The 22,902-nt window shown below is 32.9% G+C and overlaps 2 protein-coding genes across 2 annotated transcripts in view; one reads left to right on the forward strand and one right to left on the reverse strand.

Annotated features, from left to right (window-relative positions):
- LOC118196276 (protein CEBPZOS-like) overlaps nucleotides 1-22,902 on the forward strand; it is a 92,652-nt gene that overhangs the window by 11,927 nt on the left and 57,823 nt on the right. The window lies entirely within an intron of this gene.
- Nucleotides 5,598-20,032, reverse strand: LOC118201106 (uncharacterized). Its single transcript, XM_085811503.1, has 6 exons — nucleotides 19,739-20,032; nucleotides 14,828-14,890; nucleotides 14,490-14,555; nucleotides 13,921-13,989; nucleotides 13,727-13,792; nucleotides 5,598-5,744 (listed from the first exon to the last, which is right to left on the reverse strand). The coding sequence occupies exons 1-6, from the start codon at nucleotides 19,889-19,891 to the stop codon at nucleotides 5,622-5,624; spliced, it is 540 nt and encodes a 179-aa protein (XP_085667629.1). The 5' UTR covers nucleotides 19,892-20,032; the 3' UTR covers nucleotides 5,598-5,621.

Consider the following 22,902-nt stretch of genomic DNA (forward strand, 5'->3'; position numbering starts at 1 on the left):
GTACAAGAAAATGTTTATAGATTACTTGCAGGCAATGAACATAAATACTAAAAAGCTATAGAATAAACAATGTTTGAACATCGATGAGCACAGGGAAGCATAACAAAGCAAACGAAAACAGAAAATAAAGCATTAAATAAGTATTTACAGGTGCAAGACACTTATTTTTACATATATTATAAATATTTTATTCAATTATGTGCTTATTTCTAATTTAATACTCTTTGCTTGATAAGCAAACACAATAATATTTTCCGAATATGTACCTCGATCTGCTGCTACGGATAATCCCTTAGCAGAGAAAAAGTATCACGCTGTCCTCCTAGAAGTAGAGCTACTAGAGATACAGGCTGACTCGTCAGCCATTTTGAATCTAAGCTTTAGGGTTGCAATTTAGGTGTGGAGCGGCAACTTTGGCTCTTTAGCGCTGTCCACTAAAATTTAACATTCTAGAGAATCCGAATTTCAGCTTTTTTCTGCACTCCTATAAAGATGTGTGGCTTTTTCCCCTTCTTTTGTCTGCAGTTCAGATTCTTTCTCGTATTTTTTTTTTTTTTAAATTGCCAAATTTCTCGTATGATTCAAGTTATTTTAAAAGTTTCTAAAACATTTTCACATATCATATTTCAAATTTGTATTTTTAGTTAAAAATGCTTTCTTTTTGAATTCCTTTATTGAATTTTCAATTTTTTCTTTTAAATACATGCATAATGTTATTTATCTCAAAATGTATTTTTTGACAAGAGCTTTCCCTCAACCACATTCTTAATATGGTTGAGGGAAATCCCTCAACCTCCATTAATTTAGGATAAGGTTTAATCTTTAATTTTTGTTTTTTATTTTTAATATGTTATTTGAATTTTGCTCACATGGAATCAAACGTCTATTACTGTAGCAATGTTAAAAATGTTATTTTGTGTGTGTTTCCAGAAAAAGCTGCTAAACACTTTATGATTTTAAATACTGATTCAAGATATACACCTTTAAATTATAATGCTTTTAGAATGAAGTGCAGAAGGCTATAAAAATTACTTCAATGCTCAGATGACTGTGGGATTCATAGATTTAATAGAGTAAAAAATTCCATAATTTTTTTTTTGTTCTTTATTTAGCTATAAACAATATTAAAATAATACACACACAAATAAATAAAAATAAAAATAATACCTTTACATACAGAATTTACAGATACTATTTACTTATAAGTTTATTTGTTGTTGATGGTTACTTTTTATTATACTTGGAAAAATTATACTTATATACATATGCTCTTAATATTACACGTATCTGAATATTTAAATAATAATTCCATAACATAATAAGATTCAATCTATATCACAGCAAAGACAATACTTGAATCACAGTTCTTTTTATTAATTAATTTGCATAAGTAAAAACATAAAAATATTATTTAGCTTCAAATCTATAAAATAAGTCCTCTAGTAACAAACATATGACAAACACATATAGTGAAAATAAAGATAAATAAATAAAAATGTTTTGCTTTTTGGTCTAATGTAGTGCAATTCAGTCTATTATATTCAAATTTTATTAAAACATACTGCAGTAATTGAATTTTTTCCATTATACATCAAACAGCTTTATATAGAATGATATTATATTAGTTTTACTTTTAAAACTAATATAATTAATTCTCATTTATATGCGGAGATGTTTGAATAAATGCAAAAAACCATCTGAATAAATTTTAGCCAACACTATTCAGATAGTATTCTTGTTTTCAAGGTATATCATTTTTATTTTGTTCTTTTTCCATTAAAGGAGCTAACCTAAGACCACAAAGGTTCGATAATATTCAGGTCTGGTGACTGTGGTGGCCAGGGGAGATGGGACAACTCATCCTCGTGCTCAGAAAACCAGTCCTGGACAATGTGAGCTGTGTAAACAGGGGCTTTGTCGTCTTGGAAGACACCATCACCATCGGGGAACAAAGTTTGTACCATGGGATGAACTTGATCGGCCAAAATATTCACATAAGTCTTGGCAGTCATGTGCCCTGACACAGTTCATTTGGGGCTAGCAGAGAACCACGATATGGCTGCCCAAACCAGAACAGAACCCCTGCCATGTTTCACTCTTGGCAACAAACAGTCTGTATTATAGGCTTGAGATGGCGTTCTCCAGACATAAACTCGGCTAGAAGTGGGAAACAATGTGAAAGAAGACTCGTCAGACCATATTACTCGCTTCCACTGCTCTATAGTCCAGGCTTTATGACTTAAACACCACCTTTTCCTGTTACGGGCATTAGTGTCACTGATGAGTGGCTTCTCAATTGCAGCACAGCCAGCAATTCCCTGTTTATGAAGCTCCCTTCTAATTGTTTTGGTACTTACAGGGTTCGGTAACACAACATTCATTTCAGCAGTAACTTTTGCAGCTGTGGTCTTCTTATTTTTCGTCACAATTGCCCTTAATGATCGTCTGTCACGATCACTCAGGACACACTTTCGTCCGCCCTGTGATTTAGCAGATGATGTTTTCCCGCTTTTCAAATATGCGGAATAAATCTTCGATACAGTACCTCTTGAAACACTAAACACCTCGGTTACCTTGCTTACGGAAGCACCTACCATACGTGCTCCAACAATTTGCCCACGTTCGAAGTCTATTAACTCTGACATAATGCAATGACAACCTCACATAACAGTACTCCGACAACAACTGAACTGTTTAGCACATTTACGAAGTTGTATAGGTGGCATCAGTAGTCAAAAACGCCAGCGCCACCTACATTTCATTAAAATCAATCTTTCTTTTCAAACATGCATTTCACAAGGTGTTTCCATATTTTTGTCCATCCACTGTATCTCATTGATATATTATAAATATAGCTTAAACATGTTTTATGTGCATACCCAAAGGGGGTGGGAAGTAAGCCTTGATTCAAAATCTGTTTTAAAGCAATAAGTAAATAAATAAAATACACTGGTTCTATTAGAATGTCAAAAAATACTGTTATGTATTCTATAAACAAATCCAAATTATCACATCATACTATATAACCCTGGTACAAAAGAAGAAATGTCTGATTAGGAACATACTCTATTTATTTGGTAAAAAAAAAAAAGAGTAAAACATATGCAACATCCCATTATGAAAAATCCTGCAAGCCATTACAATACTATAAGACATTGATTAGTAAGGTAAACATTCAGTTGATCATTCTTTCACAACAGCAATAAATGTTTCATTTAAAATTCCTAATAACATGCCAAAACAGATTCACAATTGATGCCTCATTTAAGGTCACACAAAAGTAAATCCGATTTAGCTGACTATGAGATCTTCTATTGTAGAGGACTTTCTAAAGAGAACTGGCTTGTATTCACATTACACATGGGGAAAAACCACAAAAAAACCAACCATGCAGCCAGCCTGTTCGGAAATAGAACAGAAGATGGAACTCCCAGCATTCAGTAACTTTAACCATTCAGCTGTTGGTGGGCCTAATTATTATTCGAAGAGACAAACAGCAATTTTTCAGTGACAACTACTCTACTTTTTTACAGACAGAACTGAACAGCAAAAACTTCTTAAACTCTTGATTAGATTCTAGTTTACTTTCTTCCTTTTAAAAGCAGGAGATGCAAAACTTTGCCGCTGCTGCCTTTTATTTTGAAGAAGCTTCTTGAGACCAATTCCACGGGCAGTCAAATAATATTTTATTATCTTTGTTTTGATATTGCAACAGGAGGGAATATTTACCTCGCCTGCTTTCTTACAAATCATATTAACAAATTCCACATCCATAGTTACATTTCCATGCATTATTTCGTCTCGAAAATTTTGAATTATTTTTTCACACATAAGGCACAATTTAAAAATTTCTGGAGAAGGACACATTTAAGCCCACCTAAATTTGCAAAATTAATTATGTACTGCTTATTTTCATCAATGGAAGGAGTATTTTGCTCACAAACTAAGAGAAACTGTGAGCATGAATTACAAGCATTTTTCAAAACAGAATTTATTGCAGCTCCTGCAATATAACAGACGTTATTTTCCTCACTAAAGGTGAGATTCTGTAGAGATACATCAGAAACTTCTGGTATGGTAACAGGCTCTAAAGCTTTTTTCTCCTTCAGAAATTCAAATTCATCTTTCGCATAGTTTAATAAGTAAATATCTGAATCAGTAGCATAACTGGAGTTCTTAATGTCAGATATAAACTGAGATAAACAGATAAGCTTTAATGCTTTCACAGCTTGCAAAGCACTTGGCCTCAAACCAGCTTTTCTGCGTATCTGAGAAAATACATTTTCTAGAGCATCTTGTGTCAATCTGCTCGTCAAAATAAACTGAAAATCATTCAGAAAACATGCCTCTGCTAACTGTATGGCTGATAAAGTAGAAAGAATCAAACCAGTATGTAATGGTTTCCACCCTTTACCAATTTCTATTAGCTGTATAACATTAATAAATTCAAAAAGTAACTCAATTTTTTTGCTTTTATTTGTCACAGAAATTGAGTTCTTTCTACATCTAGAGGATAGCATTTGAAACCACTGACATATAAATCTTATCCACCATGCTGTTGTAAGAGCATTAGGGCTTATCTCTTTTAAAGCTACTGCCTTCTCCAATCCCACAGCTGTTTTAATTGGAAAAAACCTCACAGCAGAAGCAACATTCATTTTATCAAAATGTGAGGGGAAGAGGTCTTCTTTGCTGAGATGATGCATAGTTCTCAAACCACAATTTTGGTTTGTTTCAGTAATCCAGATATCTTTTATAAATCCTGCAGATACATGCAAAGTAACCAAATTTTCTTTATTGCAAACATAACTGGGCAGTTTTATACTATGATTAAGAGTTGCAGACCAGAGATTTTTTAAAAGATGTGGCACATCTGCAAATACATAAATAATTTTGCCCTTAATTTCAGTAGTGAAATTATTTCTTTGGTTTCGAGAAACAGATATTCCCAAAGAATTCCACAGGCTTCTATTTACTGCTGCCATATCGCTAACAATACCAACAACATTAAATCCAACAGAAATGACAGCTTCGATAACACTGACAACAATTTGTTTCAGCTGGCATCCTGTTACCTGTCCAGTTATCTCATGGGCAACCACTTGCTTCCATTTCAGCTTCAAACCTCTTAGTAAAATAACTAAATAGTGATTTCCTGCACCCTTTTGATTTCCTAATGTACATTTACCAATAAATTTACATTTTGAAATATCAAAATCAGGATTGCCAGAAATCTCCATTTCATCCAATGATAAAATACAGTCTTTATCACTAGCATTCATTTTTTCTCCTTTAATTTTCAAAGGTTCAATCATCTCACTGATGACTCCAAAATTCATTTCAAGACCTTGAAGTCTTTTATTTAAAGTGCTGTATGAAAGCACGGAAAACCTATTCCGTGCAAGTAATTATAACCATGCTTGCCCAAGGCAAATCTAAATTTGAGGCCTTTTATTATTCCCTCGTTAGACCATTTTGCAATGCTTCTACGAGGAATTTTCAACATTGCTATTTGTTCATCTGAAAGAAATGTTTTCACTCCTTTCAGCAATTCCTCATGCTGTACTTGAAGGTCATGAAGTTGAATTTCAGTGCTATGCCATTTTTTTAAAACATTAATTTCATTTTTTTTTTTTTTTTTTTTTTTTGGTTGCTGTAAGTTCTTTCAGTAATATTTTGTTCTGGCATTGCAGAAGCGAGATCAATTCAGTCTGCTGTTTTATAAAATTCCTTAAAAGAACATCCTGGAATAAAGAAAAAATCTATATGAATAATCATCAAAGAAGGGGGGGAACACAACAAACAAACAAAAAAGATCTGAAAGGTTTCAGATTTTAAATTACACCCAAAGGGGCCTTTTTTTAACATTTTGTGTTTTACCTTTATTTATTAAATATCAAGTTTTTCACACTTAAATTCTAAAATTCAGTTCAACAGCAATATTGCAAGATAATTTTAAAATGAACATATCTTCAGAATTCCCGATTCATTGTCTCACATGCTGGAGATAAAAGTGTCTTTTCCGTACAATATTGCCATTGTTCGCTTTGAAATCCTCAAGTTTGTTAATCAAAAATTTTTTAAAGTTTTACAACATATAAAATATATATTAAAACAAATTCCGAATTTCAAGTTCGGTCTTCCAGATGTCCATATTCACAATAGAATTAAGTCATTCAAAATTTGATGGCTCTAGGTACCGTTGTTTTATCAGAATGCAAAAAACGTACATGCATTTATGCAGATTCTTCGCTATATAATTTCTTTAAATATAGTACAGGGTAATAATATTTGGTGGCAACAATTTGAAAAGTGATGCAGCCGTTTATAGTGTTTCAATACAAAACGAAAACAATAGTCCTTCAGGGACAAAGCCCCTTTGGATTAAATGTCAAACTTAAACAGATAATAAATCCACAAAATAAAAATGCAAGTTCCAGGTCTCTTTTCCTATACTGTGGTGGGTTTTTAAATTTGACTCTATTGTTTTCAGCATTTTCTAGATTATTTTTGTTTTATTTTCTAATATTTAAAATTTATTTCACTTAAAAATAGATTTTTAAAATTTAAAATTTATTTTTTAAAATTTATTTCCAGCTTTTCAAGGTGTAGGGTTTATATTTATTTTAACTAACATTTATTTTAAGTTTAAACTATCTTTCCTGTCAAGCCTTACTTTCCCCTGGAACTGCCAATGCCAGAATATGTAAATTTTAGTAGAACGCGCAAGGATTCAAATTATCAGCGGAAGTATTCTGATTTAAATAGAAGGAAACAAGTTCGGTGAGAGTGAGATTCTTACTTAGCGAGCGCGGAGGTAGTTAGCGAGAATTGAAGAACCCCGCGTTGCGGCCTATGTGCTTGGCGGGAAATAGTGGCAGTTGTTCCAGTGAGCTTCAAGTCTGCTGAATTAGCAGCGGTATTGTAAAACGCGGTGAGTTAGTTATTTTAGAGAGCCTCGTAGTTAGAATCTTGTCTTTATTTTCTTTTCAGGTTATTATTTTTATTTGACTGCCGAGTTGGCACCGTTTGTAAGCGTCAAGAGAACGCAATTGTAATTCATTACGTTGAATAAAAAGGGACTTAAACCCTTTATAAGACTCTGTGGTTTATACAAGCTTTCACAGTCACCCTTGGTTGCGTGCAAGTTGTAGGCGCGCAACGTTATATTGGCGCCCGAACACTTATCGAACTGAAATGGCCGAAAATTGGATGGAAGCCGCTGGACAACACCAAGAAATGACAAGCCAGTTAGAAGGATTTGGATACCTGGTCCAGACTTTGAGAGCATCAATCAAGCCAAACGTCCATTTCGACGGAAAAAATTCGGTGGCGGTATTTCTCGAAGGTCTAGAAAACCACTTTCAGCTCTACCCTGTGCCTGAAAGACAAAAAGTTGCCATCGCCACATCAGCACTAAGAGGACAGGCCGCGCTATGGTGGAAAAACATAGGCAAATTTTTATTAGGGGAATTTGGAAGCCAGACATATATATTTGAAAATTTCAAAAAATCGTTAGTAAAGGCCTTCCCCATAGTGAAAGATCGCGCACGGCTGGAAGCCGAACTATATAGTTTCTATCAACGGGATATAGCAGAATTGACGAACTTTATTCTACGAAAAATCAAGCTAACGGATATGCTGTATGGGAAAAAACCCGATGCGGAGATAATTGAAATAATATTACCAAGATTGTTACCCGCTGTCCAAGACTACTTTGAAATTAGAAAACCAAGAACATTCCAGGAACTCTTCGAATTGGCGGTGAAGTTTCAAAATCGCAGAATCGCGGAAAGAGCGAGAGGGGAAACATATTCTCAAAGTACCCGAAGGAAGGAGGAAACCAGAAATGGAAATCGCTCGTATGGGGGAAAGAACTATCAAGCTAACGCATCGAAACTCGAAGGTCAAGGCCCAAAAAGAAAATTTGAAAATAAGCATCCGCGTACCCAGAAGACACAGATTGAAAGGAAAGCTTTAAACGACTACAGGGGCCTGTGAAAGGGAGGGTCCAGACCCCGGAAGTTTTAAAAAAAACCCTCAAATAGACATTTAAATACAGTCATCGTAAAAAACTCACAGCTACCAATTATACAAGTCCTGGTTGGCGATGTACCAGTAGAAGCCCTCATCGATACAGCAGCAGAAGGAAATTTCATGAGTGAAAAGTTCTTCAAAAAGAATTTTTTTAGGATACGACTCTTTAAAACCAGAAATACGGAAATTATAGCGGCGCAAGGAAAAACATGTCACTGCATCGGGAAAGTATCATTAAACGTACAGGTAAAAGAAAAAAATCTCAAAGTATTAATTTTTGTGGTGAAACACCTGCAACACTCTCTTATTTTAGGTATGGACTTTTTAAGGGCCGCGAGGGCCAAATTAAATTTTCAAGATAGTTCCGTGGTGCTGGAGATGGACCAGAGGGTGGTGGAACCTTGTGGAGACACCTGAATTCGACCTTAGCCATCTGAATGACCAGGAAAGTAAAGCAATACAGCAAGTGGTGAGTAATTTTTCTCATTTGTTTTCAGAAAAATCAGGAAACTGCCAGATCGTGACTCACAAGTTTCAATTAAATGCCGAAAAACCTTGTAGGACTAAACCGTATCGCTATGATAAACAAAAAGACTTAATCATCGAAGAACATATTCAGGAGATGTTAAAGAATAAAATAATAACGCCCATAAATAGTGAGTACGCGAGTCCAGTCGTACTATGTAGGAAAAAGAACGAGTTTCCTCCTTCGGATAAAAGGGCTTGGAGGTTTGCTATCGATTACAGAAAACTAAATAGCATTACTAAATTTCCAGTTTATCCTTTGCCGGTTATAGACGAGATCATTAGACAGATCAAATCGACAAGATATATGTCTACTTTGGACTTAACGTCTGGCTACTATCAAATAGCTATAAGACCCGAAGATATACACAAAACCGCGTTTATAACAAAATCGGGCACTTATGCATTTTTACGCATGCCCTTTGGGTTGTGTGGGGCCCCATCAACTTTCCAGAGAGCTATGGACATTGTTCTAAAGCCTGTCCTAGGAAAATCAACTTTAATTTATCTAGATGATATAATTATAACGAGTAGTACGTTGGAACAACACATTAATGACCTCGAACAAGATTTTAAATTATTAAAAGAGGCCGGTCTTACAATTAACGCCTCAAAATGCAAGTTCGCAACTAAAGAACTTAAATATCTCGGTTATAAAATTTCGCAAAAGGGTATAGAAACGCAAGATTCAAAAATAAAAGCTATTAAGAATTTCCCACCGCCCAACACCGCCAAGAAACTTTCGTCTTTCCTTGGATTATGTTCTTACTATCGATCTTTCATAAAAGATTTCGCTAATATTGTTGAACCACTCTTAGTAATCAAAAGAAAAAAGAGTAAATTTACGTGGACAGCGGAAGCTAACACAGCTTTTGAAAGATTAAAGAAGCGCTTATTAATGCCCCTGTTTTAAAATTCCCTGAGGGGGACGAAAACCTGGAAATTGCGGCAGATGCGTCAGACTATGCGGTGGGTGCGGTTCTTATGCAAAATAACCATCCGCTGGCATTTTTTAGTAAAACATTGAATCAGACACAAAGGAATTATACAGCTACAGAAAGAGAAACATTAGCCGTATTAATGGCTGTACACAAATTTCGAGTTTATTTCGGCAAATCGCCAGTAACAGTCTTTTCGGATCATGCGGCTGATGGTAGACTTTACTCGGGGAAAAATCTAACGCCCAGGTTAATAAGATGGGCTTTAAAACTCCAAGAATATAATATCACAATAAAATATAAACCGGGTAAGGAAAACAATGTAGCTGACGCACTTTCTCGTATAAAACTGGACGATGAAGGAAATGAACTTAAATGCGCTGTGTTGACTTCAAAAATTTTAGATTCTAGAGATACGGTTATTACTGAACTGAAAGCTGATCCTGAATTTGGAAATATCTATGCTTATTTGAAAGACCCCGAAAGCTTTGAGCACACAGATATCGATGCGACAAGAAATAGAGCAAAAAACTATGAAATAATAGATAATTTATTATTCTATACGAAAACAACAAACGAAAATCTTGAGTATAAGCCAGTCATCCCAGCCTCGCTTCGATTAAGCATTTTGAGGGAGTTGCACGAAAAAAAAACAGCGGGCCACCTCGGGGTCAGAAAGACTATAAAAAGGGTACGCGAGGCGGTATATTTCCCGCAATTATACAAAATAGTAACGGCGTATGTCAGGTCCTGCAATCAATGTCAGTTAATAAATGATATTAATTACAGCCCGGCCGGGTATTTAAATAGCATTCGCGCTACATTTCCGAATGAAATTTTAGGCATAGATCTCCTTGGTCCCTTCCCCCAGAGCGAGTTAAATAAAAATCGTTTTCTTTTAGTAATAGTAGATCATTTTTCAAAATGGATAGAAATTGTTCCACTTAAACGCGCGTCAGCCAAAACAGTCGCAGATGCATTCTTACACAGATACATTTTAAAATACGGTGCACCGATAAAAGTCATTAGCGATAACGGAAAACAGTTCATTAGTCAAATATTTGAAAACATATGCAATGGACTTGGCATACGCCATATCAAAATGGTTCCGTATAGACCACAGGCTAACATAGCAGAAAGAGTTAATAAAAACATTGTAAAAATAATTCGCAGTTACATTAGCACACATCACAAGCGCTGGGATGGCTACATAAATGAATTAGCTTATGCTTTAAGAACGGCACATCATGATACTACGGGAAAAACTCCAGCAGAATTATTTTTAGGCAGAAAGTTAATTACGCCTTTAGATAAATTATTCTTTGTGCAACAAAGAGAGCAGGAGTTTAAACAAAAGGACGTGCAAAAGCTAATTGATCAGGCGCTTAAAACCTCAGATACGGCAAGAAATAGGCAGAAAATTTATTATGATAGAAAACGCCGTGAAGCAGATTTTAAAGTTGGGGATAAAGTATTGAAGCGGAAATTTTCTTTATCAAGTGCCCCAGACAATTTTATGGCAAAGCTAGCTCCAAAGTTTGAAGGCCCCTATGTAATTCAGGAAATCAAAGGGGTAGTATTATATCTTAAGAACGACAGAGGGGAAATCTGTAAAGCAAGTCCCGACCAGGTGAAAAAATACTATAATCCAAATGATTTTGAAATCCTTAAAAGTTTCTTGCAGGACTCAAGTCTAAACGAAATAGAAGGGCCAGAGACTGCAACAACTATTCCACCACCCAAGAAACGGAGGACTGAAGAGAGACCTAGCACTTCTACAACCCGGACGTCGGTATCAAAAAGAAAAAATGATTTTCAAACTCCGGCGTTTAAGAAAAACAAAAATACAGATGAACCGGGTAAAGAAACCGTGGTAAAGACGAAAACACCACCTACAAAGGATAGCAGGAGAAATTACACATCAAGGAGAACGCGCACACGGCCACAGAGTCAGGTGCCAGCAAGGCCGCCATTCCGGAAACTGAAACGACAACAGGAGGCACAAAAATACGACGAACAGAAGAAATTCAAGAAGGACTCCAGACCGGAGGACGTCAACACCAGCCGTCCCAGGCAGAAACGCAAAGGCCAACAACCAGACGATTACTCCGTCAAGAGGCCAGCATGTAGAGGACGCAAAAGAAAAAGCAACGGGGACGACGCTCGGAGATCAATAAGGAGAAGATTGACATCCATGAAACCTCTAACTTGGGATCAATTTTGCCAAAAACGGATGACGGAATTTCAAGCATCGAAAACTCAAAGATAAGTTAAAACCTTCTATAAATTTTTCTTTCTGTTTTGTTCCGAAATGTTATGCATAAGTACGAAGTTCTATGTTTTGAGAAAGTCAATATGTCTCGGTTGAGACTTAGTTTTGTTTTACTTTATTTAGCTAAGGCAAAAGTATTATTTTCTTTAAGTGTAAAAGCTAAAAACAAGCATTTTCTGTTGGTCGAAAGACTAATTCTGTTATGTTAAAGCCAAAATTTGGCCGAAGATAAAAATAACTTCGTATTCTTGTATTAATAAGAATTTTAGTTTCAGTGCCGCCAGCTTGGCGAAGAATGAGTAAAGTAAAAATTTATTTTCTCTTATTCATTTTATGGTAAATTGTAAAAAGCATATGTATTAAAAATTTGTAAATGTATGTAAATACTTGAAGGTTATGTAAAAGTAGAATTTAGTCTAGAAGCATAAAATTGTAGATGCTAAAAGTGAATGCTTACAAGCAATGAAGTCAAAATTTAAGTAGTAAATTGTAGATAAAGTCATGCTTTAGAGCGAAAGCCTGCATGTTTAAAGATGAATGAGGGGGAAGTTAGAATGAATGTGTTTTGTAGGGTTCTCCACCTACATTTGAATTTTTAAAACTATTAAAGTAGCTCATTGAGTTGTAGAATGTCGAGTAAGGTGTGTCTATTTGGTTGTTGAATTCTAACAAATCATGGTGGTTAGGGGAAGTGTTGTAAGACTAAAACATTAAAAATATTCCCGTTTGACACCACACACGGTGGAGAGCCAGGGTAAAGTTAAATTAATGCTTGAAAAATTGAATGAATGTGAAGTGAGCAATAACTAAGAAAAACGAATCGTTTAAAAACAAAAATTTATTGTGTCAAGAAAGTGTAAATTATAATGTATGTAGAAAGATACTGATACTTATTCCTTCCAGATGCTGGAAGGAAAGACCAAGATTGATTGATGAAGTCCAGGAAAAGTTGCTGTAAGAAGAAAGCTTTGTAACGAGCAAAAGAATTTTAGTATATAATTGTTACATAAGATTTTTTTTGTGTAAACGAGGCTTTCGCCAGTTAGTTCAGAATTAGATAAACTTACAACAGGTCGTTTGTAGGACCTGCTTCCAAGTTTTCCAAATTCTGGCAGCGGCAAATGTAGGGTTTATATTTATTTTAACTAACATTTATTTTAAGTTTAAACTATCTTTCCTGTCAAGCCTTACTTTCCCCTGGAACTGCCAATGCCAGAATATGTAAATTTTAGTAGAACGCGCAAGGATTCAAATTATCAGCGGAAGTATTCTGATTTAAATAGAAGGAAACAAGTTCGGTGAGAGTGAGATTCTTACTTAGCGAGTGCGGAGGTAGTTAGCGAAAATTGAAGAACCCCGCGTTGCGGCCTATGTGCTTGGCGGGAAGTAGTGGCAATTGTTCCAGTGAGCTTCAAGTCTGCTGAATTAGCAGCGGTATTGTAAAACGCGGTGAGTTAGTTATTTTAGAGAGCCTCATAGTTAGAATCTTGTCTTTATTTTCTTTTCAGGTTATTATTTTTATTTGACTGCCGAGTTGGCACCGTTTGTAAGCGTCAAGAGAATGCAATTGTAATTCATTACGTTGAATAAAAAGGGACTTAAACCCTTTACAAGACTCTGTGGTTTATACAAGCTTTCACAGTCACCCTTGGTTGCGTGCAAGTTGTAGGCGCGCAACGTTATAAAGGGATCGATTATCTCCATAATCATGAGCAATTTAATAACACAAATTATCAACTTATATCACAGCCTTCACAAATGCTGATGAAATTAATTACAATTTGGTTGCAAGATGAATCTAAAGGTTGTTTTTGCAAACAAAAGTGAAATTTACATAGAGAATTTGCAACTATTGATGAAATTAATTACATTCCTTTTACCAAAAAATTACTTTATAGAACATTTTAAATGCATATAAGGAAGCAATTTAATTATACATTAGTTATCAACTTACAGAGCCTTCACAAATAGATGGTATTTCATTGCAAAATGAGGCTAAAGGCTGTTCTTGCAAACAAACCTGAAATGTACACAAAGAATTTGTAAATGCTGATGAAATTAATTACATTCCTTTTACCCCCCCCCAAAAGTTAATAGAAACATTTTGTATAAGCAAGCAATTTAATAATACACTAATTATCTACTTACATGAGATCCTTCACAAATAGATGGCATTTTATCACAAGATGAAATTGAAGCTTGTTCTTGCAAACAAACCTGAAATATATATATATAAGAAATTTAGAAATACAGATAATATAAACTACATTCATTTTAAGAAATAATTATTTTACATAACATTTTATAATTCATAAATAGATAATAAATTGTTAACACTCAAAATTCAAAAATAATTCCATAGCACAACAGCCAGATATAGTACAGCTGTTTAGCAACCATAAGACAAACAATTTCATATTTCAGAAATTGTATAAAAATTCATTAATATATGTAAAACATATGACATTTAATAGCTGCTCAAATGAAAACATAGAATAGATTCTTTACTAGCAGCTGTTATTTAATCAGAAGGTAATGCTAAATGTTGTTGCAAACACACCTGAGATGTACTGTAATGTACACATTTGCAACCACTGGTGAAATGAAATAAAGTGCATGATTATGAAGATGGAAACATTTAAAAAAACATAGTACAGTTTACGAATAGATGTTAAAAAACTATTAAAATTTTTTAGAAGTGCAAAATGGCAATTTACATCAGATACTTCGGCAGCAAAATTTATTTCTCCAAAATATGAAGCTGAAGGTTGTGGCAAATGAACCTAAAAGAAATTATAATATATGAAATATGTGGAAGTGAAAGAAATTATAAACTCTGATTGGATAAAAATAAATACATATAATCATTACCATTTTCAAAGTAACTCAACTTATAAAAAAGCATAAATACATTGGACTGTTCATAGCATCCATACTTCTTAAACATAAGTAAATATTACGTTAATATATTTTTAAATTTTAGAAACAGTGTTAATACTTTTTAGAAAAAGTTTATAATACTAAATATTTAATAACTGTTCAAATGAAGACTTACAACAGATGGTTCAGCAACAGAAATCGCTTCAGTTGATGAAGGTAAACTGTGCAGCAAGCCACCCTGAAGATGCAAAAATTATGAAACACATAAGTAAGGATACCTGAAAATGCTGATAAATAAAATATACTTAATGTAATTTTAATAATAAATAATCCTAATAAGTTTTGTAAATCTTTAAACAAAAAATAACAACATTCAGACAAGACATATAAGACATTAAAATATACATTTAAATCAATGTATTATAACTATATTATTGTATTACTCAAGATTAAAGTTATTAATTTCAATATTATTTCTTTTACTTACTCCATAAATATTTCTCTCTGTTTATCTGGAATTTAAAATTAAGCAAAAAAGCAACTTTAGTTTAATACAAATTTTGATTTAAATTTTTTTGACTTTGAAGGCAATCAGATACCGGTTTCTTTCTTTTAGGAGCAAATTTGAAGAAACCAGACCCATGTATGACCGTCCTCGAAAAACTACAAAAACTTTAACCAAAAACTACATCAAATTGAGGTTTTACGCTTAATTTTCAATATATGATTATAATAACAAAGTACATACTTAATTATATATATAACAACAGCAAAATTTTAATTTTTTAATCTAATCTTAGGGACTGTAATTACAGCTTTATCACATAATGCCTTAATTTCAATATTTTGATTCTTTTATAAAGCAATTTAGTCCATTTGTAATAAAAACATATTTTTTTATGAAAAACCATAAAAATAAAAAACACATACATTACAAAAATTGGATGTAACTGAACGGTGCTTTGGTAAACCAATGCCTTTTAGACGCTGTGGCGTCAACAGTTGTGGGGGATTAGGCACATTGAAAAGAGTTGGCACAGCATTGGGCTTGAGTTTTTTATGCCCATCTTGCCTAGAGCATTCAAATTGATTTTCTTCAAAATGTACCTGCATATTTAACAAAAGCATGCATGAAATTTAACATTAAAATCAAAAGGGTTGATCTTTACATTATGGTAACTTGGCGTTTTTTTGGCGACCAACTCTCCTACAGCAACCCTCTATTTTTTTTCCCGCCGCCATTTTGTCTTCACGAAGTAAAGACGTTTCTTTTCTTTTTATCTACTGAACACTTCTTCCAACAATCTACTAGCCGAATTACACTTATGCTAGAAATTTTATCTAACAAAACTGCTTAATCATGACAAATATTCACTGCAAAATTGGGAAAAAGTGCACAATACCATACTCCTTACGCGTTTTTCAAAATAACACATACACATAAACCATGTACACGCCGACTTATTTTTACTTAATAAAACATCCCAGAATTGCACAAAAATGGCATTGCGCACACTCTTGACTATATCCATGTACACTGCTTTTTTCGGTTGATCTTTACAATATGGTAACTGGTAGTTTGGCGACATTTTGGAGGCGATAAAGGTTACTACCTGGGAATTTGGTAATAATGTGAGCAGAACTCAGTTCCGATTACGCATTATTTTGTGTGAGGGAAATGAGAGATCATGGGATATGTCATGTGATATTAATGGAGGAATTACGGTTCTTGAATCGGAAAAGGGGGGAAATCGGGGAAAATATCTGGAAATTTTGTATTTGGTTTATTCTGTGTTGTGTGAAAAAGTGTTCGTGAATTTTTGGATACCATGGCCGTAACTAAAGAAAAGTTTATTGGACACGTAATCAAGATTCTGAAGAAGATTAGGTAAGTTAGTATTTTTAATTACTTAAGGATATTATTTTTATGCATTGTTCTAAATGTAAGGTGGAAGTAAAGGAATTTGGTATTATTGGGAAAATTGTTATTAGCAATGATTTAGTTTAAAGTAATTAGGATTGTAAGGTAATTTTTATTAATTTAATGTATGTGCTCATTTATATTTTAAGTAGTGTTTTTGAATTTAATTATATTTTAATGAAATGATAGTTATTTTGTGAATTTTATGTTTGTAGGAATTTGGTATACGTTTAAGTTGAAGTAAACGTGCATGGAAATAATTTAAATATTTGATATTAAGTATTTGTAATGCTTGCGGTATGAATTTGTTGGTGACGTGTATAATGTAATAGATGATTTGGAGGTAAAAGTTTTTGGATATTTTATTTATTTTATATGTGGAAATGTTCATATTTGGAAAGGGTAAATACTTTTTCGCGATCAGGTAATTTCATATATGTTCTTTTTACCGGGTTTAAAGATGCAATACCATTTTTGTGCAGTTCTGGGATGTTTTTTTAAGTAAAAATAAGTCGACGTGTACATGGTTTAGTGATATTTTAATTAAATGATAGTTATTTTGTGAATTTTATGTTTGTAGGAATTTGGTATACGTTTAAGTTGAAGTAAACGTGCATGGAAATAATTTAAATATTTGATACTAAGTATTTGTAATGCTTGCGGTATGAATTCGTTGGTGACGTGTATAATGTAATAGATGATTTGGAGGTAAAAGTTTTTGGATATTTTATTTATTTTATATGTGGAAATGTTCATATTTGGAAAGGGTAAATACTTTTTCGCGATCAGGTAATTTCATATATGTTCTTTTTACCGGGTTTAAAGATTGACAAAATTGTCATGTATTTTCGTGAAATTTTTCTAATTTATGAGAAAAAAGCAGTGTACATGGATATAGTGAAGAGTGTGCGCAATGCCATTTTTGTGCAATTCTGGGATGTTTTTTTAAGTAAAAATAAGTCGGCGTGTACATGGTTTATGTGTATGTGTTATTTTGAAAAACGCGTAAGGAGTATGGTATTGTGCACTTTTTCCCAATTTTGCAGTGAATATTTGTCATGATTAAGTAGTTTTGTTAGATAAAATTTCTAGCATAAGTGTAATTCGGCTAGTAGATTGTTGGAAGAAGTGTTCAGTAGATAAAAAGAAAAGAAACATGTCTTTACTTCGTGAAGACAAAATGGCGGCGGGAAAAAAAAAATAGAAGGTTGCTGTAGGAGAGTTGGTCGCCAAATTTTCGCCAAAAAAACGCCAAGTTACCGTAATGTAAAGATCAACCCTTTTTTCTCATAAATTAGAAAAATTTCACGAAAATACATGACAATTTTCTCAATCTTTAAACCTGGTAAAAAGAACGTATATGAAATTACCTGATCGCGAAAAAATAGTTACCCTTTCCAAACATGAACACTTCCACATATAAAATAAATAAAATATCCAAAAACTTTTACCTCTAAATCATCTATTACATTATACACGTCACCAACGAATTCATACCGCAAGCATTACAAATACTTAGTATCAAATATTTAAATTATTTCCATGCACGTTTACTTCAACTTAAACGTGTACCAAATTCCTACAAACATAAAATTCACAAAATAACTATCATTTAATTAAAATATCACTAAACCATGTACACGTCGACTTATTTTTACTTACAAAAACATCCCAGAATTGCACAAAAATGGCATTGCGCACACTCTTCACTATATCCATGTACACTGCTTTTTTCTCATAAATTAGAAAAATTTCACGAAAATACATGACAATTTTCTCAATCTTTAAACCCGGTAAAAAGGACATATATAAATTACCTGATCGCGAAAAAGTAATGAACATTTCCACATATAAAATAAATAAAATATCCAAAAACCTTTACCTCTAAATCATCTATTACATTATACACGTCACCAACGAATTCATAACGCAACCATTACAAATACTTAGTGTCAGATATTTAAATTATTTCCATGCACGTTTACTTCAACTAAAACGTATACCAAATTCCTACAAACATAAAATTCACAAAATAACTATCATTTGATTAAAATATAATTAAATTCAAAAACACTACTTAAAATATAAATGAGCACATACATTAAATTAATACATACATAAATACCCATTTCGAATTCACTTTAGTTACGGCCATGGGATCCAAAAATTCACGAACACTGTTTCACACAACACAGAATAAAGCCAAATACAAAATTTCCAGATTTTTTCCCGATTTCCCCCCTTTTCTGATTAAAGAACCGTAATTCGTCCATTAATATCACATGACATATCCCATGATCTCTCATTTCCCTCACACAAAATAATGCGTAATCGGAACTGAGTACTGCTCACATTATTACCAAAGTGCCAGGTAGTAACCTTTATCGCCTCCAAAATGTCACCAAACTACCAATTACCATATTGTAAAGATCAACCATCAAAAGCACTAGTATTAAATTACAGTTACATATATTATAATAATTTAAGAATGTAATTTTCTGATAAATTTAAATTTTTTTTATGAAAATAGAAAAAGTATTCATGTTTGTAAAACTACTTAAAACATATTTCCTGCTCACACACTAAAAATAAATTTAAAGTACCTATAGTTAAAAATACAACATTAAGATTTACTACTACAATAAAGGATAATAATGAGATCAAAACGAATCATCGAATATTTAAATTAATATTTAACTTCTTAAAAATGTCAAAAAATACAGAATATATTTATCTTACTATAAAGAAAAAACAAAATCATTTTTTATTTGGATCATACCATCCAGTTTTTAACATTGGCGCCAACTATCCGATTTGGCAACAATACATCAGAATCAAAACATAGAATGCTACTTTAAATCGCCAATCGTACAGTAAAATTAAAGAAAAGAAAAAGGCACATCACATTTCTAACTGAGCACAAAGTTTACATGAAATGTATGATACAAATTTTACAAACAGTATAAACTTTTCACGATAACAAAAGAAACAACATGAAACAACGATATTTTACTGCACAAACACATACACATTCCGCATTTGATTTTGTACTTATAAAATCAGTTGATCCTCAATAAGTGACAGTTAAATGAAAATAAATATTTTAAAGTACCAAGAAGAGTAATTTTTCTAACATTCTATGGAAAAATACGAAGCTGAACTTACCTCACAAAGATACGCTCCTGGGCCCGGGATCCATTGATCTCGACGAGAATTAACTATCCATTTTCTTCGTCTTTCTTCATTTCTAGGGAAACGAAACATCCTAAAGTTATTTTTAGACTGATTCGAACAATTTGGTGCAGCACAACCACCCATTTTTCTGAAAATTAGGTCGGAATCGATCCACAAATATGTCAAGAAATCAGTGCTAATCCAATAGCGAATACCAACAAGTTAGCTTCAAAATGGATGATGATTCAGCTCCCCTTTATAGTAGCCTTACCTAGAAGAAGTACGTCATCGGATAACAACCATAACGTGGTCTACCATAATAAGCTGTTTCTCCCCGTTTTGGCGTTAAGGCTGTTCTCCGAACCTTATCCAAGCACCTTAAAATCCTTTCTAAACCCAACTTATACTCAAGTTGGCAGGAGGTTAGAATAGAAGGAGGGAGGGTTCGCAGTTTCCTCCACTATCGGGGAATGAAACTCCGCCGAACAAGCGGCGTCCATGTTTGTGACTTCAAAACATTGCATTACGGCAGTGACATGTACGTGTTTCTAAGCTGTTCCGTGCATTTATTTTCCAGTAAAATTATGTTAAATTTATAATGAAATCCCCCGCTATTGTTGAATTTGTGTTTTAAAGTAATAAAGATGATATCCATAATTTACTATGCACAGCAAATTGTTAAGAAATAGTTCGAAATCTAAATGCATGCGCATAACATTAAAGCCTTTAAAAAATGATGTTTCTGCATATTTCACGAATTCGCTTAGGTTAGAAAATAAATCTTAATAAAATAAAACAGAATTCATTGATTTCAGTTTATGCGCATTTCATATTTATTAATCTCAAAGAAACTGCCTTTAATTAAGCTGAATTACAGAAATACACCTATATAAGTTTTTGGATACATCTTTCCACATGTTCAATTGTGTAAATATTTTACTTAATTTTATCACTATACTGCTCAGAAATTTGTAAGTTTATACAAAAAATTTTTAACAACAGAACAGTTTATCTTAACTTAAAAAATGAATAATAATTAATATACAAAGAAAAGCATTGCTTTATTTAACATCTTTACAATTAATAAAAATAGTAACAATTGATTTCTTACTTTTCATGAAAGTTATAAAACGAATTAACTAAAACGTTCAAATTATACAATTTAAATCCTACCATATAGCATTGTATCTTAAGGAACGAAGATACCAGCTATAAACAGAAACATTAAAATGTATTTAATATATTTTGATTATAGTTATATTAAATAACCTATTTTAAGTCCTTTTTTCACATCTGGAAAGAAAACCACATGACATTGTGATATTTTTTGACATAGTTGTCATATTACATAAAAAAAAAAGAAAATTAATACTTACGTGTGAAAAATAATGCCCGGAATTTTTTTCGAGAATCTATTTGTGCATCCATATGCAATACAAGCTGACATGCTTCAAAAAGAAAAGAAAAAATATTGCAATGACAGACTTCCTTGCACAAGTCACGGTGATAACAGGAAGATGGCCGCTAAGCTTCACCGTTTGAGTTGAACCTTCCCTCCTTCTATTCTAACCTCCTTGAGTTGGCCTTGCTAAACCCAAAGAAAGGTTTTTAGAAATCCTGTGTTGGCAGCAAAAAATTTAATCGTGCTTTAAGCAAGGAGGTTAGAATAGAAGGAGGGAAGGTTCAACTTAAACGGTGAAGCGTGGCGGCCATCTTCCTGTTATCACCGTGACTTGTGCAAGGAAGTCTGTCATTGCAACATTTTTTTTCTTTTCTTTTTGAAGCATGTCAGCTTGTGTTGCATATGGATGCACAAATAGATTCTCGAAAAAAATTCCGGGCATAACTTTTTACACGTAAGTATTGATTTTCTTTTTTATGTAATATGACATTTATGTTAAAAAATATCACAATGTCATGTTGTTTTCTTTCCAGATGTGCAAAAAAGGACTTAAATAATCAAAACATGTTATGTAATATAACTATAATCAAAAAATGTTAAATACATTTTAATGTTTCTGTTTATAGCTGGTATCTTCCTTCCTTAAGATACAATGATATATGGTAGGATTTAAATTGTATAATTTGAACATTTTAGGTGATTCGTTTTATAACTTTCATGAAAAGTACGAAATCAATTGTTACTATTTTTATTAATTGTAAAGGTGTTAAATAAAGCAATACTTTTCTTTATATATTCATTATTATTCACTTTTTTAAGTTAAGATAAACTGTTCTGTTGTTAAAAATTTTTTGCATAAACTTACAAATTTCTGGGCAGTATAGTGATAAAATTAAGTAAAATATTTACACAATTGAACATGTGGAAAGATGTATCCAAAAACTTATATAGGTGTTGTGATTTTTGAAAGGTTCTTTGGTTTGCTGTCATCCGTGGTGTTAATCCAATAATGGGACTTCTTTCTTGTCACACATTATTTTATTTTTTTATATATATAAGAGGTATTAAGTAGATTACAAAATATTTACATAAGATTAACATTAATTAAAGTGAATTGGAGACTACACGCCTGCATATTATCGTGTAGTCCTATTAAGACATACGGTGAGTGCACGCCTGCGATAATCGTGCAGTCACCTTCGACGCTATCTAAACCCTAACTGACTCTTCCCTGCGGCAATCAATCGCCAGAGGGAGTTGTACAAACTTTTCCCCTCGAATACCAGGGGGAGGGAGGTATCAGAGATTACTGGTGTATTTCTTCTATGTATGTAAGGTTTAGTAAATAACCCGAAGTTAAAAAAATACTTGGTTGCGTGTTTCTAGAAATGATTAATATATATATAATGAATATTTTATTATACTTATCTACTGTTTTATGAAGAAGAAAGTGTTGTAAATTAATAAAAGGAATTTGCTTGTAATTTTGTATGTAAACTTCTGAATTCTCTTTAAAACATCATTTTCTCACTTAATTGCCAAGGATAGAATTGAATATAATTTATTTTTTATAAACATCTTTAGGTACCTTTGTAATCTATTAGGAATAGCTGTACTGTGGTATTGTGATGATTTTAATAAAAATTGGCAAAACTTTTTTCACTGCTGAATTTGTTTATTCAATACCAGACAAAGACATTTTCCCATTATGCGTAGAAATTTTCTGATCAGGAAAGCATATCAAATAAGTTAG

This window comes from Stegodyphus dumicola, chromosome 2 (genome assembly GCF_044657685.1).
Source record: "Stegodyphus dumicola isolate Sdum_Otavi_A_Nest chromosome 2, ASM4465768v1".
Taxonomy (NCBI): domain Eukaryota; kingdom Metazoa; phylum Arthropoda; class Arachnida; order Araneae; family Eresidae; genus Stegodyphus; species Stegodyphus dumicola.